The 27,447-nt window shown below is 36.3% G+C and overlaps 2 protein-coding genes across 2 annotated transcripts in view; one reads left to right on the top strand and one right to left on the bottom strand.

The window, feature by feature from the left end:
* The window catches only part of LOC108733441 (carbonic anhydrase-related protein 10), a 258,247-nt gene extending 242,671 nt beyond the window's left edge, over positions 1 to 15,576 (bottom strand). Inside the window, exons 1-2 of the mRNA XM_025981143.1 lie at positions 15,464 to 15,576; positions 3,052 to 3,215 (exon numbers count right to left, since the gene is read on the bottom strand). Coding sequence (XP_025836928.1) covers positions 3,052 to 3,106 — 55 coding nt within the window. The 5' untranslated portion in view covers positions 3,107 to 3,215; positions 15,464 to 15,576. The remainder of the gene's footprint in view (positions 1 to 3,051; positions 3,216 to 15,463) is intronic.
* Positions 5,677 to 6,264, top strand: LOC112906620 (protein GVQW3-like; the record flags this gene model as incomplete). The annotated part of the gene is made up of 1 exon (XM_025981078.1): positions 5,677 to 6,264. A coding segment is annotated over one exon (588 nt), but the record flags the coding sequence as incomplete, so codon positions are not given.
* Positions 15,577 to 27,447: the final 11,871 nt, after the last annotated feature.

Genomic DNA, 27,447 nt, shown 5'->3' with positions numbered 1-27,447 from the left:
TTTCTAACCGCAGCTTCGGTGGCCGCCATGAATATTAATTAATTATTGTTGTAGTCCGATCCATTAACACAAAAATAACTAATTACGTTTGTACATATATGCAGTACAATATAGACACATTGGTATAGTATAATTATTACATGTCGATACAAAAATACCAGACGTATATGTAGAGACATGTATAATAGATAGATGCACATAATTATCATGCAAAAATATTGTGCGCTTTGGTTAGCCTCATTTTGCACTATAAATTTAGTTTTGCTGTGTACGTCTACAATATGAAATCAATTCATCGTGGATATAGCTTCGAACTTAATCGAGAAAGGATTCTGACTTTGTACCAGTACCTAGTGACCAAACAGGCTGAGGGACGGTGCTGTTGGTGATTTTACAGGAAGCAGTAATAAATGAATGTACAGGGCAACCACCAAGACATTACAATTTAAAAACAGTTTAATCTAGAAATAATAAAACTAAAATACAATCCAATATAATTGCTTCTAAATATCAGATGATATTAGGTAGGTACTAAATAAATATTTCATTAAAAGTCTAAATAGTACCAAATACAAAATAAAAAGAAATATTTAACCTTTTCTATTTGCAATAAAAGAAAGTGACGAAAAGGCGTAAAACATTGCAACTTTTATTAACAATAAAATGCTCAACTTGGGGAAAATTTATTATAACGAAGTAAAGCAGGGATACACCGAAACGGAAAAGAAATTAGAAAATGACCTAAAAAAACATAAGAAATTTATTCATTTTAGTTATAGCTAATATTCGTATACATTATGTCCGATAAGTATTCCGGAATATTTGAAAGGTGACATTTGGTGGTACAATAGAGTGCATCTCGTGACAGCGCCACAACGTAGGGGTGCAAAAACTATACGCAAAAAGTATTCCAGTTAATGAGCCGTCAATGCTTGAGAACACTCGTCAGGTTGGCGGCCGCGTTATGTTATCGCCCTTGGTTTTCGCAAGCATCAAGTGACACAACACGAGTACCTATTTGTGACCTTCACAGCAGCTGATACGCAGGCAAGTCAATCGCACGTAATTGGCAGTATTCTGCACTTCGAAGTTATGGTTTAAATGACGAAATTATCGCGAGCATCAAGCGGCGAAACACACGTATTATGCAGGCAGGTCAATTACACTCCGTAATGACCGTTCTTTTGTAAAGTTACTGCTATTATTACAAAATACAAGAATTTTATTTTGAAAATACCCAAAAAAAAGGCAATGTATTCGCACGCAGATATGCGGACATGATGTTCATATATGGACGGCGCAATGAGAATGTACTAGTGGAATCATACAGGATGTGTGGAAAACAATCCCGATTTAAGTACCTACCTAACATGGATTCCGCATAATACGGTGCGGAGAATTAAGGACGAATTCCTTGCATCCGTACCATATCATCGAAATAATACCTTTGACCGTGTTTGACACACCACACCTACCAGGATGTACTTCTGTTGCTAGGTAATCCTGATCATCATTGCTGAAGCAGTTGGGGATTTTGACAAGGTTACTACCCTTATCTCTATGTATATCACTGGATGGTGTGAAATGCCTCATTCTATTTCTTTTTCTTTTAACTTCTTCATTAATTTTTCCGGTGTAGAGTTATTATTGTAGTTATTAAAATCGGTAAAGGTTCTATCAGGGATTGTCACGATTCAGTCATAAATAGATAGAATATTGACAGAAATAAAACTATACTGTCTATCTGTCTGCATCTATGAGTATAATGTAGGCGGAATGGATTTCGGTAAAGTTTTACAGACATGAAGATTCTCAAAAGTGATCTAAAATAATTGTATTTATTATTGGGGATGACTGGTTTTAAAAGGAGCACCTAATTAACTCTACTTGAATGCCTTACATCAAAAGTTGTGTAACTTTTAGGGGGGGGGGGGCATCGCTGGTGGCCTTGAGTGTGACCTTGAGGTCTACTTTCAAGATTATTTCGAGATTAAGTCGGCTTTTTTTTTAAATATATCGTTGATTTCCACCGGAATGTTATCCAAGTTTTGTCAAGTCACTTTTTTAATGTAAGTCTTTCCCATAGAGTTATTTAAATGCTTCCTTTAGAATGGCTAAACCTGTATAAGTGAGATTAGAATCAGTTTCACGCTGATGTAGTCGCGGTTAAAAGCTGGTGTAACACAAATCTAACAAAATGTTTGTTATTGCTTTGTAATTATTTTCTCGAGATAATTAGATATCTATTTATACAGATCGATCTGTAACAAGAATGTGAAATGTAAGCGGGTCTGACTTTATGTACAAAATTTGAAATAAAAACTCACTAAAGAACTCAAAAAAATTAATCGATATTGTACTTAATAATAAAATAAAATTCAAAAAATTATATATGTATTTAATAAAGATAGATAATTAAAATGAGACAGTAAAAGTCAATAACTAAAATGTTTCTTGAGATGCTACTTGTACATATTAATTAATAAGTAGTCAGCAGTTGTTTGTACTTGTAAATAGAGACACAAAGTCCTACATATTTTGCGAAATTTTAATGAAGTAAACAGAGAAACTTATTAGATAACAAGACAACTTGCCTGCAGGTATTAATACATAGTCATAGGTATAGCTTGTTGTTTTGAAGCGAAGATGTTCGTATTCATCTAAGTTTCTTTTAATAATTATCCAAAGAAGATCTCTCTCTTGCAGCCTTTTCATATTCTCTTGGTGGGTTACGAACGAGCATGCATCACAAATAAAGCAAAGATGTCGTCCTTTGAAGTTTATAAGACATTGCCTTTGTGAGTTAAATACAATTTTTCGTTTGTAAGGCTTCCGTTACACGCACAAAAATAATATAATTTAACTTTAGGTACATTGTAACGGTATTATAAAATCCTCTGAAAGCATTAGAAAAAAGAAAACGTCTTGGAACTTTATAACAATAACACGATTTTGTTCCATTGTTTGCTTGCCTTCTTATGACTATATAACTCCAAAAAAAAATACATGTTTATGATGAGAGTACGTAAAAAATAACAATAAGATACTCACTGTCTTTTCGAAGAATAAGTTGCACAAAAAAGGCGGCTACCATAGAGACCAGCATCGTTTAATTAGTGTCCTTAGCTTTACGAGGGACCATCCATAGAACCGTGTCTTCTATATGACAAGGCAGTTCCTCAGTTTACCGATATCAACATTCATCTTGGAATATTCTGTAAAAGAATATGCAATTAGGAAAAAAATAATGTCCAAGTTTAAGGACGTTTGTTGAATTGTAACCTTTTAATATTATTTATAAAAAGAAAATGATATTGGTATTAGTTACAAAAACCATTAATTTAGCTAATCATAAGTCCACAGTATTTTCCTAGAACACTTTCTCAGGCATGAAGGGCTAGGTAGAGACCTCATCATCATCATAAGGTCGTCAGTCCTAAAACTGGATGGACACGCACCTCCAGTCTTTCCTATCTTCAGCTAATCTTCGCATTTCCCTAAAACTAGAACAGCCCACATCCTTAACTATTTGCGAACAGTAATTTAATCTCTCTCTACTTCTACCCCTCCTAACTTCCGCTTCTGCCTCTACTATGTCTCTGACTAGTCCTTCATGCCTGAGAAAGTATCCTATTAACCTATCTCGTCTATTTCTTATTGACTTCCTGTGTTCTCCAATTCCTTTTAATATCCCTTCATTTCTAACCTTCTCTATCCACAGTATCCTAATCATTCGCCTGTAACACCACATTTCGAACGCTTCTAACCTTTTCTTTTTCGCAGCGCCCACTGTCCATGATTCGCAACAGTACAGCGCCGTGCTCCAAACTTACACCTTTAACAACCTTTTTCGAATTTCTAAATAAACCGTTCGCGAGCATAGAAGTGATTCCTTATTATTGAAGACGATTCGACCCTGCGCTATCCTTTACTTTATATCCCTACTACTCCTTCCGTCCTGACTTATCTGACTTCTTAGATACCTAAAATCTTCTAAAGACCTATTAGAAGCGAATATAGGAGTTACAAGGGGTAGAGGTAGACCTAAATTACACTAGCGTTTACAAAAGTCCGGGAATGTGGGATGCTCTAGTTTTAAGGAATTGTGAAAATTAACTCAAGATAGAAAAGAGTGGATGTGCGTGTCCAATCAGTTTGAGGACTGAGGATAGAAAATTTTTTCTTTCAATTTATTGTCTAGACTAGAGCGGTTGCTGATAAAACGTCCACTTCTACTTACTACAGAAGTTGTAGGGAATATCGCAAACATGGAAAAGAGATGTCAGGTAGGAATTGCAGCGGACACTAATAAAGAAAAAGGAATAACATTACATCAATTGATGTGTAACAGAAACAGATGCAGACTAGCAGAATTTGAGTATGTTGCCAACATTCTCAGAAATTTTGGAATGCAAAGGCGGTTGTTTAAAGATATAATTCCAAAAATACAGTTATAAAGCCTACCAAGATCTTTTACGTACCTAAGCAACTTCTAACCGCTACATTGCTTACTATTATTCGGTTATCTCTTTTTTTCTCTCATGACCCATTTCTTAACCTTATAAAGGCGTATTCAAAACGCAGCAAATGACTATACAGTCCCAAATAGAAATAAGAAAGAAGATACGTCCATTCTCGCAGATAATTTATTCGGACTTTGCCAATTTTGATCGTCCTAACTATACCTAAACATAGTCGTTACTTTACTGGCTGTTAAACAAAATTTTACTTTACCGATTCTGTTAATGAAACATCATAATTACACGTTTGTTTTAAATGTTGGTTTTGTTATCATTTCCATTTACCGAATAAATAATAAATAATAAATGTTAATATGTTTGCGGCAAGGGACGCATTGCGATTGGCTGTCCATATTCGTTACGCGAAGGCTATTAAAAATGACAATTGCATTTCAAATTGCACATGCCGTAAATATTAATTGTATTGTCCATTTTCGTAAAGCGACCGCTTAAATCACATTGTCCTGTGCAGCTATATCAATTTAATGTAATAACGTGTGAAGCACCGCATTTATTACCGATATTATTTAAAGAACTATTTAGTTTGATTGATTTTTTTAATACTAGCGCAACATTTGGGAAAATCACCACAAACAAATATTTTCGATGGTTCTTGACGATAAAATATTTTATGAAAAGAATTTTTGAAGTTACACTTCTTTCGACCCGTTGAGAGTAATATGAAATAGTGAAGCCAATGGATTTTTGTAAAATGTGACGTTAAGGTAGCGTGTAAATTACATGCTGTAAAGGGCCGGCCGTATTGATCTATATTAGATGCACAACGTATTTAAAAGTACTTAATTGGATAAGGATAAATGCTGTTTTGCTTAAAATCGCTTCGTAAATAAGCCATTATTTCTCGTAAAAAGTAAAGGATAAAAAGTGGTTATTGTGACTTATTCCTAAGAGATAGACGTATACCATCGCGGACTTCAAGGTGTACAATACTGTAGTATACGAGGGTGGATTGATAAGTTTCCGGCCTAACCAAGAGATGACGCCACTAGGCCTACCTTGAGGTGACATTCTATAGTACCATCCTTGGATAGCTTGTAGCTATAGTTTCAGCCCGATCTCCTTGCTAGTGTAGGTTTGACAGCACGCTGAACAAGACGCCTCTGTGGTTTTCGTAAAAATGGAAAAGCAGGAAAATCGTGCTGTCATCAAATACTTTTATTTGAAGGGGTTAACGCCGAAGGAAATTAAAAAAGAGATGGACTCAACACTGGGGACATCCTCCCCGTCATATTCAACCGTTAAGCAGTGGGTTTCCGAGTTTAAAAAGGGTCGTGTGAGCACCTCTGATGGGCCTCGCTCAGGACGCCCCGTTGAGGTCACAACTCCAGATATGATCGAAAAAATTCATCAAATAGTGCTGGGAGACCGCAGATTGAAAGTGCGTGAGATAGCTGAGACCTGTAAGATGTCATATGAACGTGTGCAACATATTTTGCACCAACATTTGCATATGGAAAAGCTCTGTGCAAGATGGGTGCCGCGTTTGCTAACAGTCGACCAAAAATTGATTCGAAAAAACATTTCTACCGCAAATTTGTCATTGTATAAGCGTAATCCAAGCGAATTTTTGCGTCGATTCGTAACCGTTGACGAAACGTGGGTCCACCACTACACTCCTGAAACCAAAGAACAGTCTAAACAGTGGATTGGACCAGGGGAACCAACTCCAAAGAAGGCAAAAACAATTTTTTCGGCGAACAAGGTTATGGCTACTGTTTTTTGGGATGCAAGAGGTATTATATACATTGATTACCTTGCAAAGGGTAATACTATCACTGGTCAATACTACGCAGACTTATTGCAACGTTTGAGCCACGAGGTGAAAATTAAACGACCTCATCTGGCGAAGAAAAAAATCTTGTTTCATCACGATAACGCACCAGCGCACACGTCAATCGTTGCGACGGCTAAAATCAACGATCTAAAGTTTGAATTGATGCCGCACCCTCCTTACTCTCCAGACCTAGCCCCGAGTGACTATTTTCTGTTCCCTAATCTCAAAAAATGGCTTGGCGGTAAGAGATTTGCGGACAATGAAGAAGTAATCGAAGCTGTAAATGGTTATTTTGAGGAGCTTGACGAATCAGTCTATAGAGATGGCATTAATAGACTGGAACACCGCTATGAGAAATGTATCAGCCTTGGAGGAGATTATGTTGAGAAATAAAAAAAAAAAATTTTTAAAAACCTTGTTTTTCTTGGTCAGGCCGGAAACTTATCAATCCACCCTCGTATTATTTTGATCTATCTCGTACAGTTCAGCCAGCGTTTGCAATGTAAGCGCAAAAAAATGTTTATTTACGACATCACATTACAAACCGCTAAAATTATCAGTGTTTCTCTACTATATTATGCATATATTATACATATAAACCTTCCTCTTGAATTACTCTATCTATTAAAGAATACCGCATTAAAATCCGTTGCGTAATTTTAAAGATGTAAGCATACATAGGAACAGACAGCGGGGGAAATGCGTTGCATGATTTCGTTACATAGCAACTCGCATGAAACGAACTTACCCTACCGTACATAAAGAAGTTTCACTTCAAAAAAAATGAAAAATTGGTCGTTTCTTTTCAGCAGCTATTCAATGTTTTATCATTAACATTTGATGGAATCAATGAGTTCATTCATGGGGGTATGAATAAATTGTTTCCTGCGTTTATATACCACAGTCGTATTTTGTCTACGAATGTTCCTACTAAATATAGAATGGAATTATCTATGTTCCAGGCGTATAAACTGATCAAATAGTTCCGTGTATTTGGATGGTATGACAACCAAAACTACCTAATAAATAACATACGATATTTCAGTTGTGAAGTGTTAAATTGGGGTGATTTTCTCTATTTTGTTAATGCACTGTAGCAATAACTATTTTAAAACTAATCTTGAGATACGTATGATATGTTTTTATGATCTTTATCAGCAACCTGAATACCACTAGAAGATCTAAACTTCTATCTTCTAGAGTCAAATAGGTTGAAACCGCAGATTAAAAACCGATCTATCTGTCACATATTGAAACTCCCATAATTCAGATAAATGGTCGAGAAGGACCAAATACGAATTCATTTTACGATTGGACGGCAACAGACTCTGTTACGGTAATAAATTTAATTGTAGACTAATTATCAGTGGTCTTGCTTTGTCGCCGATAAACGGATTGTTCCAAGTGGTGTTGTCCGCATGGCAGCGAACTAACCTACAAATTGCTATATTAAACATGAAAGGCCTTGCTCCTAGCTACCGTTGTTTCACCAAACTACACATATTATCGATTACGCCGATAACGAACTAGTAAACCCAGCTGCAAACCTAACGAGATATCTATTTACTTCAAACGTCCGTCTGTTTTACAAGAACAGACAGCTTTTGGTCTCCATCAACAACAATGTCCTCACCATTACTTTACTACTAGAAAGAGTAGAATCTCATGGGATTAAAACAGTTAGGAGTCCATAGTAAACTAAGGATTATATGGTTGACAAAAAAATTCTCAGTACCTAATATTTTTAGTAACATTTCTTTTACATTCGCCGAGGAATGAGAAAAAGTGAAGTTAAAAATTGTATCATAAAAAGGGATTACGTCGAGGAATACAAATGGAATGGTCACATAAAGAAAATCGTTTTGCTGCATAAGTGTAAAATGATTAAAGGCGACACTTTCAAGAAGCTACGATCGTTCGGAATTAATCGCATGTTTGTGAATCAGTGCATGAACCTTTTTGGGAAGATGGGAGACGTTGTCGTCCAGATCGTCAGTGGTCTGGGTAGCCACGCACAGTAAGAACACCACAAGCTATCAAACCAGTAAAGGATATAATTCAGAGGAGACCACTCCGGAAACAAAAAGTTATGGTCCGCGAAATGATCATGACATCGAAGTTAATGACTCACGCCATTAAACAAGACTTAGGTCCTTAGACTGTACCAAACAAACGCTGCGTCTTACCAAACAATTACTGATCCCAACCTTACAACACAGGATAGAAAAATCGAAGCAACTGTGGACGATCTCCACAGAAATAAGAATGAAATAATCTTCACCATCCAACAACAATTCAATAAGTCGAATCATATAGGATTTATGAGACATCATTTAAAACTGCCTTTGGACTTATCCCAAGGACCGAAGAAGGACACCGTCCAGCATCAGTCATGATTTGGTGAGGTGTCTCCTACAATCGTTGACCAGAACTTTCACTTTTGCGAAGAAACTGTTCAAACATTAGCCTAAGTTTTTCCAAAAAACTGTTCTACAAGCTGTTGTCAAGTCACTGAAAGATACCATCAACACCTACCTGCAGACCAATACTTTATTTGGATTATTGTTAAATTATAGCTTTTTAATAATACTTATAAAAAGAAAATTACTGACATAACTATTTTAATTTTATCGTTTCAAATAAATTTCGTAGAAGAAACATGTGTTTCTTTGTGTCTTACACAAATTTCGTTAACATTATAAGAAGTTGGTATAAGTAGCTTCCGGCTTGCTCTTGGTATAAGTCCTTGTTCGGTAAAGACAATCTCCTCGGTAAACCCTTTATAGACTACGTACACGTATGTATTTACATATACAGATATATGTATGTACATGTATGTTGGGTCATTTCCTCTTCTCCTCGCTGATGACGAGGTCGGAGTGTAGCTGCATCAAAGGCTACATCCGCTAAGCTCTTCAAGCTTCGCATTAATATTAAGTTCCCGGCAGAAGCCGCTTGTCTTCCATCAACAGACGCAAGCCTGGGAGAAATCCGGAGTTAGGGTTAATTGAAATAACAGTCCAATTTTTGCCGACGTCGTTCGCGATTTAACTATCTATACACTACAAACTCAACACTGGAAACGAGACTGAACATATGAAAATTAAAAACGCATCAAACACATTCTTTCAAATTGTTTTATTATTTAAGTTAATGAACTTTTCATTTTTTGGCGCTTAATTTTAGTCAGGATGGAAGGAGTAGTAGGGATATAAAGCAGAGGATAGCGCAGGGTCGTGTCGCCTTTAATAAAAAGAAGTCACTTATATGCTCGCGAACGGTTAATTTAGAAATTCGAAAAAGGTTGTTAACGGTGTATGTTTGGAGCACGGTGTTGTACGGGTGCGAAACATGGACAATGGGAGCGGCGGAAAAGAAAAGGTTAGAAGCTTTCGAAATGTGGTGTTATAGGCGAATGATAAGGATAACGTGAGTAGAAAAGTTTAGAAATAAAGAGGTATTAGAAAGAATAGGAGAACAGAGGAACAGAAGTCAATAAAAAATAGGCGAGATAGGTTGGTAGGACACCTTCTGAGGCATGAAGGGCTAATCAGAGACATATTAGAGGCAGAAATAGGAGTTAGGAGGGGTAGAGGTAGACCTAGATTAGATTACTGTTCGCAAATAGTTAAGAATGTGGGCTGTTCTAGTTTTAGGGAAATGCGAAGTTTAGCTCAGGATAGGAAATAGTGGAGGTACGTGTCCAACCAGTCTTAGGACTGACGACCTTATGATGATCATGAATTTTAATTTATTTCCATGACATAGGTAAATATGGTACTCTCATTAAATTAGTTGATATTTCTGCAATTGTTATTTGATCAAACTAGTTCATCCCATAGGTAGCAATATAACAGCCGTAGAAAATATGATTAATGGTGGTGCAGAAAAATTCGTCTACGAAAACACACTACTTCATTCGTGGACATTCGAAATGGGGTCTGTACTGTTAATTTCCAATAGGAATATATCCAGTATTGATTTACTTCCCTTAATCTTTATTCAAACATTATAACTGCTCATAAAATTTTACCAATATATTAAAATGTGGAAAAGTGAGACTAGATTAAAGATATATGTTTTGTTTTTCAGATCAAACATCACTGAATCTTCCTTTGTCTGGGAATCGGTAAGTTACATTTACTTTTTTCTTATTTCCTTTCATATTCTACGTTAACTGTACCTCGGATTACTAACTTATCGTAACTCCAACTGAATTGAAATAGAAAATCTTCCTATACAAAACGATTTCTCTTTTGAACTGTTTAAAATATTGGTTATCATCCATTTGCTCTAGAAAAGTGACACGAGTCTTGGTCTGCGTTCGTAGTTCATTTTTCTATGCTTTGCTTAATGATGAGATAAAACTCCGATGATTATCATAATGATTTGCCAAATTATTTTATTTCGGTAAACAATTTTCTTCAGCTACTAGGTTACTAGGTCTAGAACATTAGTTAGATGCTTCTTCAGAATGAAAGGAATCTCTCCTCATATCAACGCATTTTTGGCATTCCAATCTTAAGTAGCGCCACCTGTTTTAGATCTACTTACTTTATTTCGTACATACATTTAATGTAGAACCTACTTATTACAACAGCACAACCTTCAAAAACCGACGAAGATATATGTAAATTTTATTGACGCTGATGGGTACCAACATTGCATGAATTGCATGACGATAAGCAATTAATACATCCTTATTTAAGTTTTATTGAATTCCATCTCTTGTGACTTACGGAAACCACCCCCTTAAACTTATAACCTTCCTTTATGAGTTGACCTTCTCACATAAAGTTCCTTGCAGGAAACTCAATACGCGTAGGTTCCTTGATGACTCAGTATCATGTTTATCATAATGTTGACATTCCTTACCTAAAAGTACACAGAAATAGATATATAAGAGCATTTATCAATGCTATTAGCCTAATTAACATGAAACATTCTGGGAACGATTAATTTATTAAATGGTTTCTGCGGTTATCACTTTAGTGTTTTCTTGCTAAAGGCCGATTGAATGCAAGTACTTGAAGATTTTAATGAAAGTCTAACAGCTCGCTATAAATACATATTTACGTGACATAACCCGTTACCTGCCCTAATGAATGCAATTAATTAGAAAATTCGAATGGAAAGATGGGAAGTCTTGTTCCTGGCACAAAAACGTAAGCATTAAAGTAGTCCGGTCGAAATTTAATTTACACTGAAGTGATAATAAAATTTACCTATACTAATTAAAACCCTTTTTATAGACAGCGTCGCAAGAAAAGGGCATACAAGAGGGTTAAAATTTAAATGTCTTGTTGGAGAACCATACTTCACGATTATTAATATTATTAATACATACATGCTTTACTGAAAATTCCGATAATTTAAAAAATTAAGTTTTTGAAAGAGCAGAAGAACTATTAGGGGAAGACCCATTTGGGTTCATTAGAAACAAATAAATGCGATAGGTAATTCCAGCTTTACATATACAATAGAAAAAAGGAAAGAGCGCGTACATAGGATTCATAAATTAAAAAAAAGCTTTTGATAATATTAAATGAGACAAGATATTAAATATACTTAAAAATGTAGGGATGAGATACAGAGATAGAAGTGATACATAATTTATATAAAGAACAATAGGCAGTTATAGAGCTTGAGAAGTAGAAATATGTATGGAAAGGATAGCAGAACAGAAGAAGTCAATAAGAAATAGGGAGATAGGGCTAGTTGCAGACAAATATTAGAAGCAGAAGCAGAGTTAAGAGGAAGTATAGGTAGAGTGGACTAGATTAGATCACAAGTAGTTAAGAATGTGGCTGTTCTAGTTTTAGGGAAAGGCGAAGATTAGCTCAAGAAAAAGTGGAGGTCTAACCAGTATTAGCACTGACGACTATATCATACTAAAGTAATTTTTTTTGTAAGCTTTTTGTGCTTTGCCAATTTTTCGATCGTTTCTAGCCGATGCATGATCAATAAAGTTGATCAAATTAAAGTATCTATATGGCAACTTGACCAGAATAGGATAATCTAGCAAGATGCGCAATTGAAGGACTACAACACCATTCGACAAGAAAAGGATGACGAGAAAGCTCTCGAGTTTGAATCCCCCAATTTAATCCGGTTACGTACAAACTAGCCCTGTTTACGAAACAACTGCTGTATTTACTTTTACAATTAGTAAAATTATAAACGTGTGCAAATAATAAACATATTTTGCTGTGTTCCGAAATATAACCCAACATACTGGCCAGTGCTGATGACGTCATAAATCGACGCCATATTGTACTGGTGTGCCACCATATTGTACTGGTGAGACAAATGTGATGTAGTAGTATATCAAACGGGCGTGTGTGCATCAGACTATGAGGAATCTTTTATTGCAAGAAACTTAAATAACTTTCGGAGAAAAATTGTTTTAAACGAGCACAAACACTATTATCAATATGTCATCAATTTGACGTCAACGCACTGGCCAGTATATTTCGAAACGAATCAACAGTATGGCGTCGATTCATTACGTCATCAGCATTGGTCAGTATGCTGGGTTATATTTCGGAACACACCCTTTATATCGTTGTGATACATACTCTAACAAAAATAATAATATGATTTAATTTACTTTCAATTCGTCGAAATAACAGTAAAACTGTAAGTCAAGCTAATTAATGTGCAGCCGTTCTTGTAAACTCAAAGTAACTCACAGAAGCTGGAAAGAGACTAACGCTTATAAGTCAAGATTACCTTCAACCTGTGCGCATCGTAGGGCGTAGTTATGCCACCATTCATCCTACTTCGGTCTAGTAATACATATTTATTTGTAAGCTACTTTGTAATTAATTTTTTCTTTCAACTAGATACTTGTACCTTTTAACATTCTATACCTTTTTACATTTTGTAAATTCTCCGTAAAGTAGGCTATATTTGGAAGAAGGTATTGGAACATCGACTGTCTATTCAGTAACTAGGTAATTAAATTTGTAACAGGTCTGCTTGTTTTTCCATGATCGAGAAAAACACCCTTTTCTTTAATATTTCTTCAAGTTACAAAAAAAGAACAAACTGAGCAATTAGCCATCGTTTTTACCTTCTTTCGAGCGGTAACCATTCAGGTAAAGGCAGGGATGAAAAGAACTCGCGAAAGGATCTCTTGAAAAACAGGTTTATTATCTAATTACCCAGAATATAAAATACGGAGAAATGCGAGTGAATACACCTACATACATACCTTTAATAGGGCAATAAAGGAAAGCTTTACTGAAATTTCCTTTGGAATTCATTCAAATTTTTCTGATCGTTACGAATAAATTTGTGGAAAATGTTTTTGTATTGGGTAGTATATCTAAATTATTGTGTTACTTATGATTTAGAACTTCAGCCTATCAATCTCAATGACGTATGTATACGTTATATCTTTTATTTTATTTTAATTTGTGATAGATAAGTAATATAAATAAAAGTAAAACTAAAATACTGGTATGCAAGGGAAGAAAAAGTAGGGAAAGAGCGAATTATTAGAAGAAGTGACTGATTTTAGATATCTAGGAAGTCAGATAAGTCAGGACGGAAGGAGTAGTAGGGATATAAAACAGAAGATTGCGCTGGGTCGAGTCACCTTTAATAAAAAGAACTCAGTTAATTTAGAAATTCGAAAAAGGTTGTTAAAGGTATATGTTCAGAGCGCGGCGTTATACGGGTGCGAAACATGGACAGTGGGCGCGGCGGAAAAGGAAAAGTTAGAAGCGTTCGAAATGTGGTGTTATAGGCGAATGATTAAGATAACGTGGATAGAAAAGCTTAAAAATGAATAGGTATTAGAAAGAATAGGAGGACTCTATGAAAGTCAATAAAACATAGGCGAGATAGGTTGATACGACACCTTCTCAGTCATGAAGGTCTAGTCAGAGACATATTAGAGGCGGTAGCAGGAGTTAGGAAGGGTAGAAGTAGACCTAGGTCAGATTACTGTTCGCAAATAGTTATGGATGTGGGTTGTTCTAGCTTTAAGAAAATGCGAAGTTTACCTCAGGATAGGAAAGAGTGGAGGTACGTGTCCAACCAGTCTTAGGACTGACGACCTTATGATGATGAATTTTAATATTAATTCTGAGATCTATGAGTTTTTCATTGTTCATATCAGCAAAAAGAAGCTTCATTTCATTTGTGTCACATTTTTAAACTCTAAAGTGATTTATTTGTTACATTTTTCCTGTAATTCCGATAAATATTTTTAGAGATAAGAGTTGCTTTTGTATTTAGCTAAGTTTAATAATTACTAATAAATCTAAAGCTGCAGTTGAAGTCAATATGATGTCTCAACCTTCAGTTAACCGTTTTCTCAATTGAGGTTTTACAGATTAGCTTCAACATCTACATCGTTCATGCGTCAGAATTTCAAACCTTTCCTTATTGTTTTTCCGGTTTTCATAGATATTCGACTATGGTTCTTCACATCGTTTTAAAATATTTGAAATTAATTTATTGATTTATATTTATAATATGCATTTTTATCAGTCATTATCTGAACACACACTAAGTGTCTTTTGATCCGATTTTGTCCATGATATCGACACTAATGCCACTTAATGAGACGATTAGCTAAAAGATTTTTTATAACACCAAAAATTAAACTAAAAGCAAAACATATTAAAACAACTTGAGGAAACGCTCTTGGCAACACAAAACTTTAATCTTTTACAATTTTCAAAACCAAATTATTTATTTATATTTACTGTGATTTGCAGTGAAATAAATTTTCTGTATTATGCTTTCATTCCTTTAGAATGAAGCAAAATCTTCAATAAATAATTTACTTAAACTTAATAAATATTGGAGCGATACTAATGAAATAGTAAACGGCATAAGTAAAAATAGATATTTACTTTTGTCCCCTGATAATTCATAGTGAATAGTATGAAAACATTTTTGTAATAAGTGCGTGTATGAATTATGAATTCATTTTTTTATTACGTTAATTGAATATGAATTAAATTGTTAAATTGATCGGCGTAGACAATTCATTAAAACAAAACAAACTTACATCATCGTTTGTTATTTAAAAAGCAATTCGTTAAATCAAAAGTTATCGATTTAAAAAAAGTTAAGTCCCTGGAAATAACAAAGGTATCCTACTGCATTGGTAATAATGCAAAGAGCTTACCAAAAATATTTCGAACGTGTTGTCTATAAATGTAGGTAGTTTTAGAAACAAACCGTGTTAGAAAAACTTCGGAAACTTTTCCGATTTTCCGCGTCGCGTGGTAAACGGATCGCGTCGTGGCGGTGTCTGCACACCATGTGGCGTCTTGGTTGAGCGCAACATCGCACCGTGCTACAAACGCACGACTGTCAGCCACACGGGGTGGGGGTGGGATCAAGACGATGCGCGTCGGAATCGGCACTAGAACTTCGTCTTCGTCCTTCCTTTTCCAATTCACGTAGCTACTTTCTCTCCATCCACCTTCATACCTTCCCATATTCCTGCCTACCTGTGGGAAAACGAACGGTGCTACTCGACTACTTTACCAATTTTTCATCGCTTCGCACGCGTTTCCGCACCAGAAGTTTCGCCACGGACGGCCGATGCGCCTAATACAAATCGGTTTATGGAAGATAATATGATACAATGATTGCCGAGAAAGAAGATTGATTACGCGTATTTTTGTTCAAGATATTTTAACGACTCGATGAAGGTTTTACTTTTCCTTTTGTTTCTCCTCTCATCGTCAAAGATTTTTTATCGAATGAGTAGAATTGTTACCTCAATCGTGTGTCAGAATTTGACAGTAGGTACTTTTCATTTTTTGGTTGTTTATTAGAAAAATTCGGATGTAAGCTACAAATATATAAATAGCATAGCCAGGACTTACATAAATAGGTATATTAAACATTCTTTATACATATGTAACGGTCAATTGAATAGTCCCCGGCCTAAAATAGTAAAACACATTTTTTTTGGAAAATTCGTTCTTTTTATTCAACATAATTCCCTTCAAGGGTGATACACTGATTATAGCGATCCTTCAACTTTTCGATACCATTTTTGTAGTACGATTTGTCCTTTGCTTCAAAATAGGCCTCAGTTTCGGCGATCACCTCTTCATTCGACGAAAATTTTTTCCCAACGAGCATTCTTTTGAGATCTGAGAACAGGAAGTAGTCGCTGGAGGCCAGATATGGAGAATACGGTGGATGCGGAAGCAATTCGATGCCCAATTCATGAATTTTTGTCATCGTTTTCACTGACTTGTGAGACGGTGCATTGTCTTGATGATGAAGGACTTTCTTTTTCTGCAAATGCGGTCGTTTCTCGGCGAATTCGTCCTTCAAACGGTCCAATAACGCTATGTAATAGTCGCTGTTGATGGTCCATCCTTTTTTAAGGTAGTCAATGAAAATTATTCACGCGCATCCCAAAATGCAGACGCCATAACCTTGCCAGCCGACTGTTGCGTTTTTGCACGCTTTGGAGCGGGTTCATCGTGTGCAGTCCACTCCGATGACTGTCGATTGGACTTCGGAGTGAAATGATGGAGCCATGTTTCATCCATTGTCACATATCGACGCAAAAACTCGGGTTTATTACGCGTGATCATCTTCAAACACTGCTCCGAATCATCAACTCCTCGTTGTTTTTGGTCAAAAGTGAGCTCGCGCGGCACCCACTTTGCACAGAGCTTTCTCATACCCAAATATTCGTGAATGATGTGATGTATACGTTCCGTTGATATCTGTAGAGTGTCTGCTATTTCATTCAATTTCAATTTACGGTCATTCAAAATCATTTTGTGGATTTTTTTAATGTTTTCGTCCGTAACAGCCTCTTTTGGGCGTCCACTGCGTTCACCGTCTTCGGTGTTCATTTCACCACGTCTAAACTTAGCATACCAATCCTTGATGGTTGATTTTGCTGGGGCAGTGTCCGGAAATTCGTTATCAAGTCAAGTTTTTGCTTCAATTGTATTTTTGCCCTTCAAAAAGCAATATTTTATCAACACGCGAAATTCCTTTTTATCCATTTTTTTCACAATAACAAAAGTTGCTTCACTAAAGATGCTATAATTCACAAACTAATGATCCGACAGCCGTCAAATTTATAGACGCGTCTTTTGAAGGTTAGGACTAACTGAAAATCATATGGATTTAGTTCTGGTGCCGCCATCTATGTGTCAGGCCGGGGACTTTTCAATTGACCCTAGTACATATGTATGTACGTTACCCATGTAAGAAATGGGTTGGTACAACATCTCAGTTAGTGACGTATTAGAAGCAGAAACAGGAGTAAAGAGGTGTAGATGTTAGAAATATGTATTGCTCTGGGTTTCAAGATATGCAATGTTTGGCTGTAGTTAGGGAAAAGTCTTTGCAACCTATTGTTCGTTGATTCTACTAATCTGTCTGTAGGTACAGCAATTGTTTGTCGCACTCCTGAAACTGAACATAATTAAAATAAAACTTCTCAGCTGGTGGTTGCGGGCAATTTGAACACCCTTAAAGTCCCCCTTCGTGGCTATGACATTGAATGTTGCACTTGCTGCATATACAAGAACCATTTTTCATTAAACGTCATTAGAAGACATTAACAAAGTCAGAAGGTTCAAGTTTTAAAAATTTACAGTATTTAATTGAAAAATTTATCATTACACGCACCTCCACTCTTTCCTATCCTGAGCTAATCTTCGCATTTCTCCAAGACTAGAACAACCCACATCCTTAACTATTTGCGAATATTAATCTAATCTAGGTCTACCTCTATTGCTCTTAACTCCTGTTTTTGCCGTTAATATATGTCTTTAACTAGCCCTTCATGCCTGCGAACGTGTCCTACCAACCTATCTCGCCTATTTCTTATTGACTTCCATACATTCCTCTGTTCACCTATTCTTTCTAACCTTCTCTTTCCACGGTATCCTCATCATTCGCCTGTAACATCACATTTCAAACACTTGTTTCGCACCCGTAGATCGCCGTGCTCCAAATATTCACCTTTAACAGTTTTTTTCGAGTCTCTAAATTAACCGTTCGAGAGCATAGCAGAAAAATTTATACCAAAAAATACCAAATTATAGAATTTATTTACATTTTCACTAAATGGTTAACTTCGATAAAATATGTTTTTTTTAATTTTAGTCGAATTATTTAATAGATTAAAATTTGTGAACCGGAGTTTGAAGGAAATTACAAATATAATATCAATATTTTATATTTCTAAAAAAGCCTAAAAGGACTACCTTTTGGTAGGTATAACAAATGCTACAGCGGATACACATCCTGAACATTTAGGGACAAAACAACGAACGGATTAGTTCTCTTGTTACTTATTAATTTTGACATTGATGTTCATTTCATTAATTTTCCTGTTATGTAATAATTTTCGGTTTAATATATGGTGAGATATGGATACACTTGACCAATACATTATTAATAAAGCTAATAATAACTATGTACATGTGGCACAGGTTTTATTGGTTATACTATAAATAAACAATCAATGAAAGTAGCTCCCTTTTAAAAAGTGTTCAGTGGGGACGTTATTAATACTTATTGACTGAGTTGTCGAAACATTTTACAGTAGCCTAAGTGGTTACCATGGTTGCTCTGTTTGCTTCAATTTCCTTCGTTAAAAGTTCATAAGCACACCTTGACTTATTAACTCGGTTCAGAAATTGCGTTGTCGGTTTAATTGAAACGGCAAAGAAGTTTGAGTCGAGAAAACTGTTTTGTGTGCTCCTTATGCTAAGCGTCTAGTAACATTTCTTCGGCAAACTTTCCAGTTCTCCTCGAATCCTGACGACCCCGTCGAACTTGTGCCGAACTTTCTTAATATTTCGCTTTTTTCATCGCGTGCCGACTTGTTCATTGCCCGTGCAAACCTCCGAAACAGGTCAGAATCCCTTCTCCTCACCTTCACTACTACACACGTATATATATACATGTATCTATACATATATATACATACATACATACATACATACATGTGGAATCAAAAAGATTTATTCCCATTGCCTTTGAATACATCAGGGACGCGTAGATTTTCGTTCTCTCCGGAGTTCGTCTTCTAAATCCTCGTTTCAGAAAAATCGGAAAGTACTTATCGAACTTTTTGAAAACATTCCGTTCACTTTTGCTTTTCAACAATCAACCAACTAGAGATTTACGCAGTCCATGAGATATTCATGTTGTGCTGAATTGCAAAAAGTTTCGCCTGAAATCGACTTTTCAATGACGGTCGAAAAGGTTACCTTTTTATGGACCCTTCAACATGTCCGAGCACATTTGCGTTTCCAGTCGATTTTCGGCAGATATTTATTCAGTTTTCAAGTGGATATTTTAAGAACTGCCGATATCAAGATCCAGCTTTGTTGTTTGAAATTATTTACGAACAAAATTTCGTGTGTAACATCGTTTTGTTTGTAATATTAACGGAACGTATTTAAATATCCCCAAAATTTTCGGAAAATTGAAATTGTTTCGGAAAAATGCTAAATAATAATAAAAGAAATTGAGTTCGTTTCCACTGATTACACTGATAGGCAAAACCTTTTTTGCAGTTAATTCATTTTTAATTTTTAGGTTTTCGTACCTCAAAAATAAATAACTTTGCTGTTCGCTTGCTTCTCTATTTATCTATTAAGAACGCGTGGCGGTATCAAGCTGAAATGAATATCAAAATACTTGGTTTCCAATCCCTTGGTTCTGTAAAAGAAATCAAACTTATAAGTCAACGCTATCAAAAGATACGACCATTTATGCTTGGAATTATAAAATTTAGCAAGAAGCAATGTATACGTTTGGAGACTGATTTTGGGTGGAAATTTAAAACATACTCGGAAAAACCGGGAAAAAATTTCTTGACTGTTCCCTTAGCAGATGAACTATTTACATACTACTTACGGAACCCTCGGTGTGCAAGATCGACTAACACTTGGCCGGTTTTTTATTTATATTCCATCTGTCTGAAGGAAGTACTAAACAAAGAAGAAAATACTATAAATATAATCTTTTTCATAGGAATATACTGATAGAGGTGATGCAGTATTTTTAATATTTTGTGCATTTATACTCTTTTTGTCTGTTTTTTTTTTTTTGGTGGTTTAAATACTTCATCAATTGATTAAATGCGTCGTTAAATAAACAAATTTTTCTTGTATTTTCTGCTTTTGGACGTGTCTTAGTTAATTATGCTTCTACGAAATTGCCTAACTCCCATTATCAACCCCTTTAAAGCGATATTTTCATTAGATACCTAGGAAGTCAGGATGGAAGGAGTAGTAGGGATATAAAGCAGAGGATGGCGCAGGGTCGAGTCGAGTTACTTCTATGCTCGCGAATGGTTAATTTAGAAATTCGAAAAAGGTTGTTAAAGGTGTATGTTTGGAGCAAGGCGTTGTACGGGTGCGAAACATGGACAGTGGGAGCGGCGGAAAAGAAAAGGTTAGAAGCGTTCGAAATGTGGTGTTATAGGCGGATGATGAAGATAACGTGGGTAGAAAAGCCTAGAAATGAATAGGAGAACAGAGGACTATATGGAAATCAATAATAAAATAGGCGAGATAGATTGATAGGACACCTTTTCAGGCATGAAGGTCTAGTCAGAGACATATTAGAGGCAGAAACAGGAGTTAGGAGGAGTAGAGGTAGACCTAGATTAGATTACTATTCGCAAATAGTTAACGACATGGGTTGTTCTATTTTAGAGAAATTCGAAGTTTAGCTCAGGATAGGAAAGAGTAGAGGTATGTGTCCAACCAGACTGACGACCTTATGATGACGATGAAAAACAGCATTTTTTTATGAATAAGTGGTTAACTACCTACCAATTTTTGCAAACAATCGATCGCGATCGATGGTTGTTTACTTGTTTCTCTCCTCTTATATTCTTCCGTTGCCTAAATCAATACCCACCCTCCACCGTCGGGAACACATTCTACCGCGAAGATTAACCGCAGGCTTAAAAAAGAAGAAAATAACCATCCGGGCAGGTTGTCCGTGACAAGGTATACGCGATCCGTTACAAATGGTCCCGTGTTTAATAGAACGGCGTCATTGTACACCCTAATGAACAGTAATTTGCGGCATTACATTTTGCAGATTACTTATTATACACGACAATGGGGGTAGAAGCACCTCCCGGCCGTGAACAACAGGAGAAATTGCAGAAATCTCATCTTGTCGTGATATTGTTCGTTTACAGATGGGGGCTAAGCCGGATGGCGAAATAGGGAGAAATAAAAGGACTACGACTGCGATTTTAATTCGTCAACCACAACGACACCCTTGAAATTAAAAAAAAAGTGTGGAACGGGATGCTTTTGGCTATCGCACATTCAAAAAAGAAACACTTTTTCTAGGACATAATAATCCCTGAATATGAAACCTTGTTCTCCCTCGGGAAACATTTTATGTAGGTAACAAGTAAAAATAAATGTGATACTAAATTAGACAATGTAAGGTCATAAGAAGGTATATTAACCTCATGATTTTTATTTAGTATTTCTTTCCATATTTCCTGCAGGATAAATTCCTTCTTTAATTATTTCTTCTATTTGTACATCTGTATCTTATCGACCTGTACTTTTTCCTAAATTCTAGATTTTCCTTTAAGTCAAGTCCATTCCTACAATCCACTTGTCCATTTTTTGCCCCTATGTACCCGCTATCCCCACATCATTACTCTACCGTCAACCCCTCTATTTTCCACTCCTTTTCGCTACCCCAAGGTGGTATAACTACCTATTCCGGAATAAGCAAAGATCCCTTCCCCCCTGCCAAATTATTGGTAACCACTCCCGACCGCCCTAACGAATTCCTCGATTACATGGATAATCTACCCAACTCCCTAAAATTACCCCGCTCCCCCCTCCCACACACACACACACCATCGCTCACACCCACATTTACCCACACCCACATGTCCCCACGCCCATCATCTCCCCACACCCACATATCCTTCCCCCCGCATACACCCCCACCCTCCCACACGCACACCCCCCACACACATTCAAAAGATGTTTGACTACCTAGTATTCGTTTGAAATTATATAAATTTCCAATATAATAAAATGAAGTGGGTTGAATAATGATAAGCAAATCTATCTCTACCGACTAAAAAAAATATTATAGTCAACAGTCTCATTTTTGGTACATTTTCGCACAGAACATAGGTGAAGAATTCTTGCTGAAACATTTTAACGTGAAAGAGGATGAAGTAAATATTGAAAGAAAGGCGAAGAGGCCATTTATTCAAGAGAACTGTTACCGCAATGAATTCGTCTTTAGGGAACGAGTTTAACACCTTTTGTGGACGCTCTTTGTGTCTTTAACGTCAGACGTAATGTCCAGTTGATTAGAATTAACTTTCGTAAGAAGACAATTGACCTGCCAGATTACACTGGTCTTTTATTCGTTTTTACTGCGCTTTTTCTACCAAATGGCTTCTACATCGTGCCCTTTACATCACGAAATATGAATTAGTATAACGCAAGCGTCATCAGAAAGGTTTTAAATAAAGTAAAATGAGTAAATCATGTTTTTGAGTTTGTCTCTAAAATATAAAATTTGTGTATATTTCGGCAAAGTTTAAATTAGTAGAAATTTCTTAGGAAATACTTAATAGGTTACATTCACAATATTTGTGTATGAGTTATTCGTTTTATATTCACTTCATAATAAATAGGTTCTGGTTTACTGAAAAACTTTTAGCTGTTAGAATATATTTGAATTTTCTGGCTTTTAGGTACAATGGAGTCACGCACTTAGTGTTACTGGTGTGACTGAAAATTGAGTAAACTTTATTAGGTAAACTGTTACGTTGACATTTATCATTGAGGGGAGATGTAAAGGCAAACAGTAAGGGCGTATATTGGTGCATTTTAAACATTGATTATGATAATGAAAAAATAATGAAGAGAGTAAGTAGCGAACGGTGTTTTTAGGTTTTCTCTTTAAGTGCCACTCTTGCAATTTCTCGCATTGACGTGAACTGATTGTGACAAGAGCAATAATAAATAGTAAAGGTACTACTGGCGGCTCGTGATGAAAATTTTTAAAAATGTTTGCACGATTACTTTGTGAAAATCAAATCAATTCTGCTATCCTTTGTAGCAGCAGATTTTTCCACAATGTTCACATTGAGGCTATTAATCTTTCATATAGGTATTACTTGACAAAAATAGCTCGACCCCTTGAATGTTTACGCCTAACCGATGCGCGATAGACAGAGCTGATATTGCTGTTGTTGTTGTTGTTGTAATGGTTTCGTAAAAACATGACGGTGTGTACAAACTCGCCCCTTATTAACACTAAACAAACAGATATAATTAACAATCAATTTCACCTAACAAACAGAATAACTCAAAACCCCAACGCCAAAACACGACACTGTAGTTGTCCGAAGCACTTTTTGGTAACAAAGTTACCTTCTTCAGCGACTGAAGTAAACTGTTTACTTGTGTGTATTCTTTCTATCTTCGCGCAGATTTCTTCAAGGTCACAATTCTAACAAATTGAAATGGACTGTACCTGGATTTGTTCTATCACCGAGCGACAAGGCCTAGACCTAGAGATTCAGACCATTGCTGCCCTGGTCCAAGCTTTTCTATGGTTTCTTTGAATCAATTAGGTAAATAGACCGAGCGGCATGATCTAGAGGTTTAGACCATTTCTTTGGATCACTTAGGCAAATACTGGGGCGGTAATATTCCACAGATAATCTTTCATTCTCTTCTGTCTTCATTTCGTTCGTCTCAACTTTCTCACCCGAACCACCACCCACCCATTCCCACAATTCCTGAAAGCAGGCTGAAGAGGGCCTTCCGCCCTACCTTCCGGCGTAGTCAGGAGGGACTGCCCGCCCACCAGCATTATTGGCTGGTGGAAATAAAACACCCAAAAGTTTAAAGCTTCTTTTTAGGTAAATTCCGAGGCAGTAATGCTTCACAGATAATTTTTTCTTTATTCCGTTGGTCTCATCTTTTTCACCTTAGCCACCACCCATACATTCCTACCATTCCTAAAAAAATCCTGAAGGAGGTCTTCCTCTATAGCCACCGCCGTAGTCCGGAGGGACTGCCCGCCCATTAGCATTAATAGATGACAATTAGGTCGCAAAAGTAGGTACATAAATATCCAATTATCTGAGAATTTCTGCGCTCCGAGGGCCGCCGTCGGTTTATTTTGATTAACGTAGTGATTCCTACCTTGGGGTTTAGCCTCTCTGGGGCCTGTGTACACGTCGAGGTACATTCTCCTCCACCATTAGCATACGGGGTATAACCACTGCTACAGCGACTTCAACGTCAGACATCTAGGGAGATCGGATAATTTCTTACCTGAGCTCCAGGACCTTCCGTACTATCAGTCTCCATCATTGGTCTTCGAGAGACGAATACCCATTCCAATCGGATTACTTGTAACTCGGGCTCATGGGACCGCCACCTTCCCTTAACCCTTAACAATCATGTAGGATGGGCTACCTCATCCCCCTTTGATGGTTGTAATAGGTGAGGACGCATAATTTACTAAGACAAGACTTCAGCCTTTTTACACATTTATAAACTCAGTTTTAGGGATGAGCGTCGTGGGGTCTCCCCGCTTTAGTATATTACGTATGTAAACTTTCCGTGTAATAAAAGAGAATGTTTATTAGTTAGTTGGGAATAATTATTTGCACTATTAAGGTTCATTCAGCCATACATAAGGTCTTAATTGATGCAGCAATATACAAATAAGTAACTACGCACACGTAGACTATAGCACTAGCATTTAAGTGCACCTCTATAAATAAGTTTATTCAGCTGTTTTATAACCACGTCAGCATTAAAATTTGCATATCGGTTAGTTTGTTTTAGTACTACCGTTGAATTACCTGCGAGTAAAGTGGAAATTTAAAGGAGTAGATGGCAGATTACCGGTTGAAAGCGTTGAAAATTCATGTACTTGCAAGTCCTCGATGCATGCAAAGCAATATTTACGTAAGAACCCAACTTTCTACGATCGTCTTTTTCTGAAATAAAATCCGTGAGAGAGTGTGTTTGTGTGTTAATTGCTCAAGCATCATCAATTCCTTTTTTTTTTAACCGGGACACATCAATAAAAGCACAGGGATCGAGCTGAATTAAAGAAAAGTGCATGTTCAAATAGTACGGAAGTAGAAACAAATGGAATATATGGAATATACTTTTCATCATCATAATGGGTTGTCGGAAGACTGCTTGAACACGTACCCCCCAATTCCTCCCTATCCCGAGTCAACTCTAGCATTTTCCTAAAACTGGAACATGCCACATCTTAAATATTTGCGATCACTAATCTAGTTGCTCCTAGTTTTTGTCTAATATGTTGTAACTTAATAATCCTTTATGACTCACAAAGTATCCTATCACCTGATTTCTCCTTTTTCTTATTAACTTCCATAGTTTCTTCTGTTCTGTTTCTGGGGTTGATAAAGAAAAGACGACTAAAGTGATACTTAACTTTTAATATTTCGCATTCGTTTAAGAGATATTATGAATTTGAAATTAAGACTTATGGAAATTAAATTGAGAGCAAGTTTGGTATTCTTCAATAGGTCGAATAAATGCAGTGCGAGAAACGAAAATGATCAGGAACAATAAAGCATCTAATTGATTCCTTTTGTATTATTGGATAGACACTACGCAGGGAATTAAAAAAATCTTTCTTAACTAACTCGTTATGCATAATTTATTGAAATTACTTTTTGGGCGCTTCAGTTATTCTTATGAAGTAAGAGGGAATTATTAAGGGTTGTTCGGAAANATAGAAACACTGGTTATCGAATATTTTTTCGTCGCACTCATTACGTGGCAAGGGTTCAAATGGAAATGTGTTCTCTGAGCATTTATGGGTTAATGTGACGTGGTATAAACCATATGAATATCGTTTTCTATTACTTTTAAGACAATTACGACAAATATTAACAATTTAAGAAAAAAACTTTTCAAAAAAAAAATTTCGCAGACCTGTGTAGGTAATTCCTCTGAAGCTAGGCAGGCACATTATTATCTTAATTGCTAATAGCACACTTAGATTTTATTACTCAGTGAAGTGTATCTATGCATAAAATCATTTTCTCTTTGTTGTTTGTTATTGACAACAACTGCTTAATAAGTTTCTTCCCGGTGGGTATTAAATCTCCTCGCGGTCCCGATTTTGTCATCATCGTTGTGAATTCTTTTCAGATAGGTTGGAAAGTTTGAAGCCGTCGCATCGCATCGCGTCGGTTAGTTCGACAATTTTCCGCTCTATTTATTCCCACATCGGCTGGAAAGCTGCGATTCACGTCCACTCCTTCTTGACTTAAGAGTCGGGTCCTTTATTCGGGTAACTTTTCGATCGGATAAAATTTATCCGGGGACGAAGGAAATTTTAAACAGTCGAAAACGTGCCATTTGGTTTGGCAACTTCTCTTATGTACGAAAAGTATGCACGTTCCCGTGGGGAATTAGGTAAATCACGGGATAGAAAAGCAAAAGTCTCCAACAGGCAGAGTTGTGTGGAGTGTCGCAACATAACCTATAACAGACTGCAACGATAATCATTTCCGAATGAAATCGGAGTTGTGATTGTGGCAGATAAACTGCTTTCTAAAATTTAAAGGTGTCTTTGGCAAAAAATACCAGAATTTTGTATTACCACTTTGTAAGGAAAAGCACGTGTTTGATAGCTCTTCCGGTGTACTGCTGTACCACATTAAAATGAATCAACTCTTCTAATTGGTTTAAAGAATTTAATTCACTTAGAAAATACGGATATAAACAAATAAATACAAAACTTAAACTACCAAGGAAACTTATGACGGTTTATAAAACTAACTAAATAAAAAGAGATAAGATTGACTAAATAATTTGAATGTTTAAGACAGCGACTTTTGTATTGAATTTGGATATACAAGTTGGACGATGTTAATGTTGTGAAAAGCTTGTGATGACTCTGTTTGGTTACAAAAAAAAAAAAAAAACTTTTGGGTGTTTCATTCCCACCAGACAGTAATGCTGGTGGGCGGGCAGTCCCTCCGGACTATGCCGGAAGGTAGGGCGGAAGGCCCTCTTCAGCCTGCATTCAGGAATCGTGGGAATGAGTGGGTGGTGGTTCGGGTGAGAAAGATGAGACGGACGAAATGAAGAC

The sequence above is a fragment of the Agrilus planipennis genome, unplaced genomic scaffold (genome assembly GCF_000699045.2).
Source record: "Agrilus planipennis isolate EAB-ADULT unplaced genomic scaffold, Apla_2.0 scaffold1, whole genome shotgun sequence".
Taxonomy (NCBI): domain Eukaryota; kingdom Metazoa; phylum Arthropoda; class Insecta; order Coleoptera; family Buprestidae; genus Agrilus; species Agrilus planipennis.
This window is presented reverse-complemented; position numbering and strand designations above follow the sequence as displayed.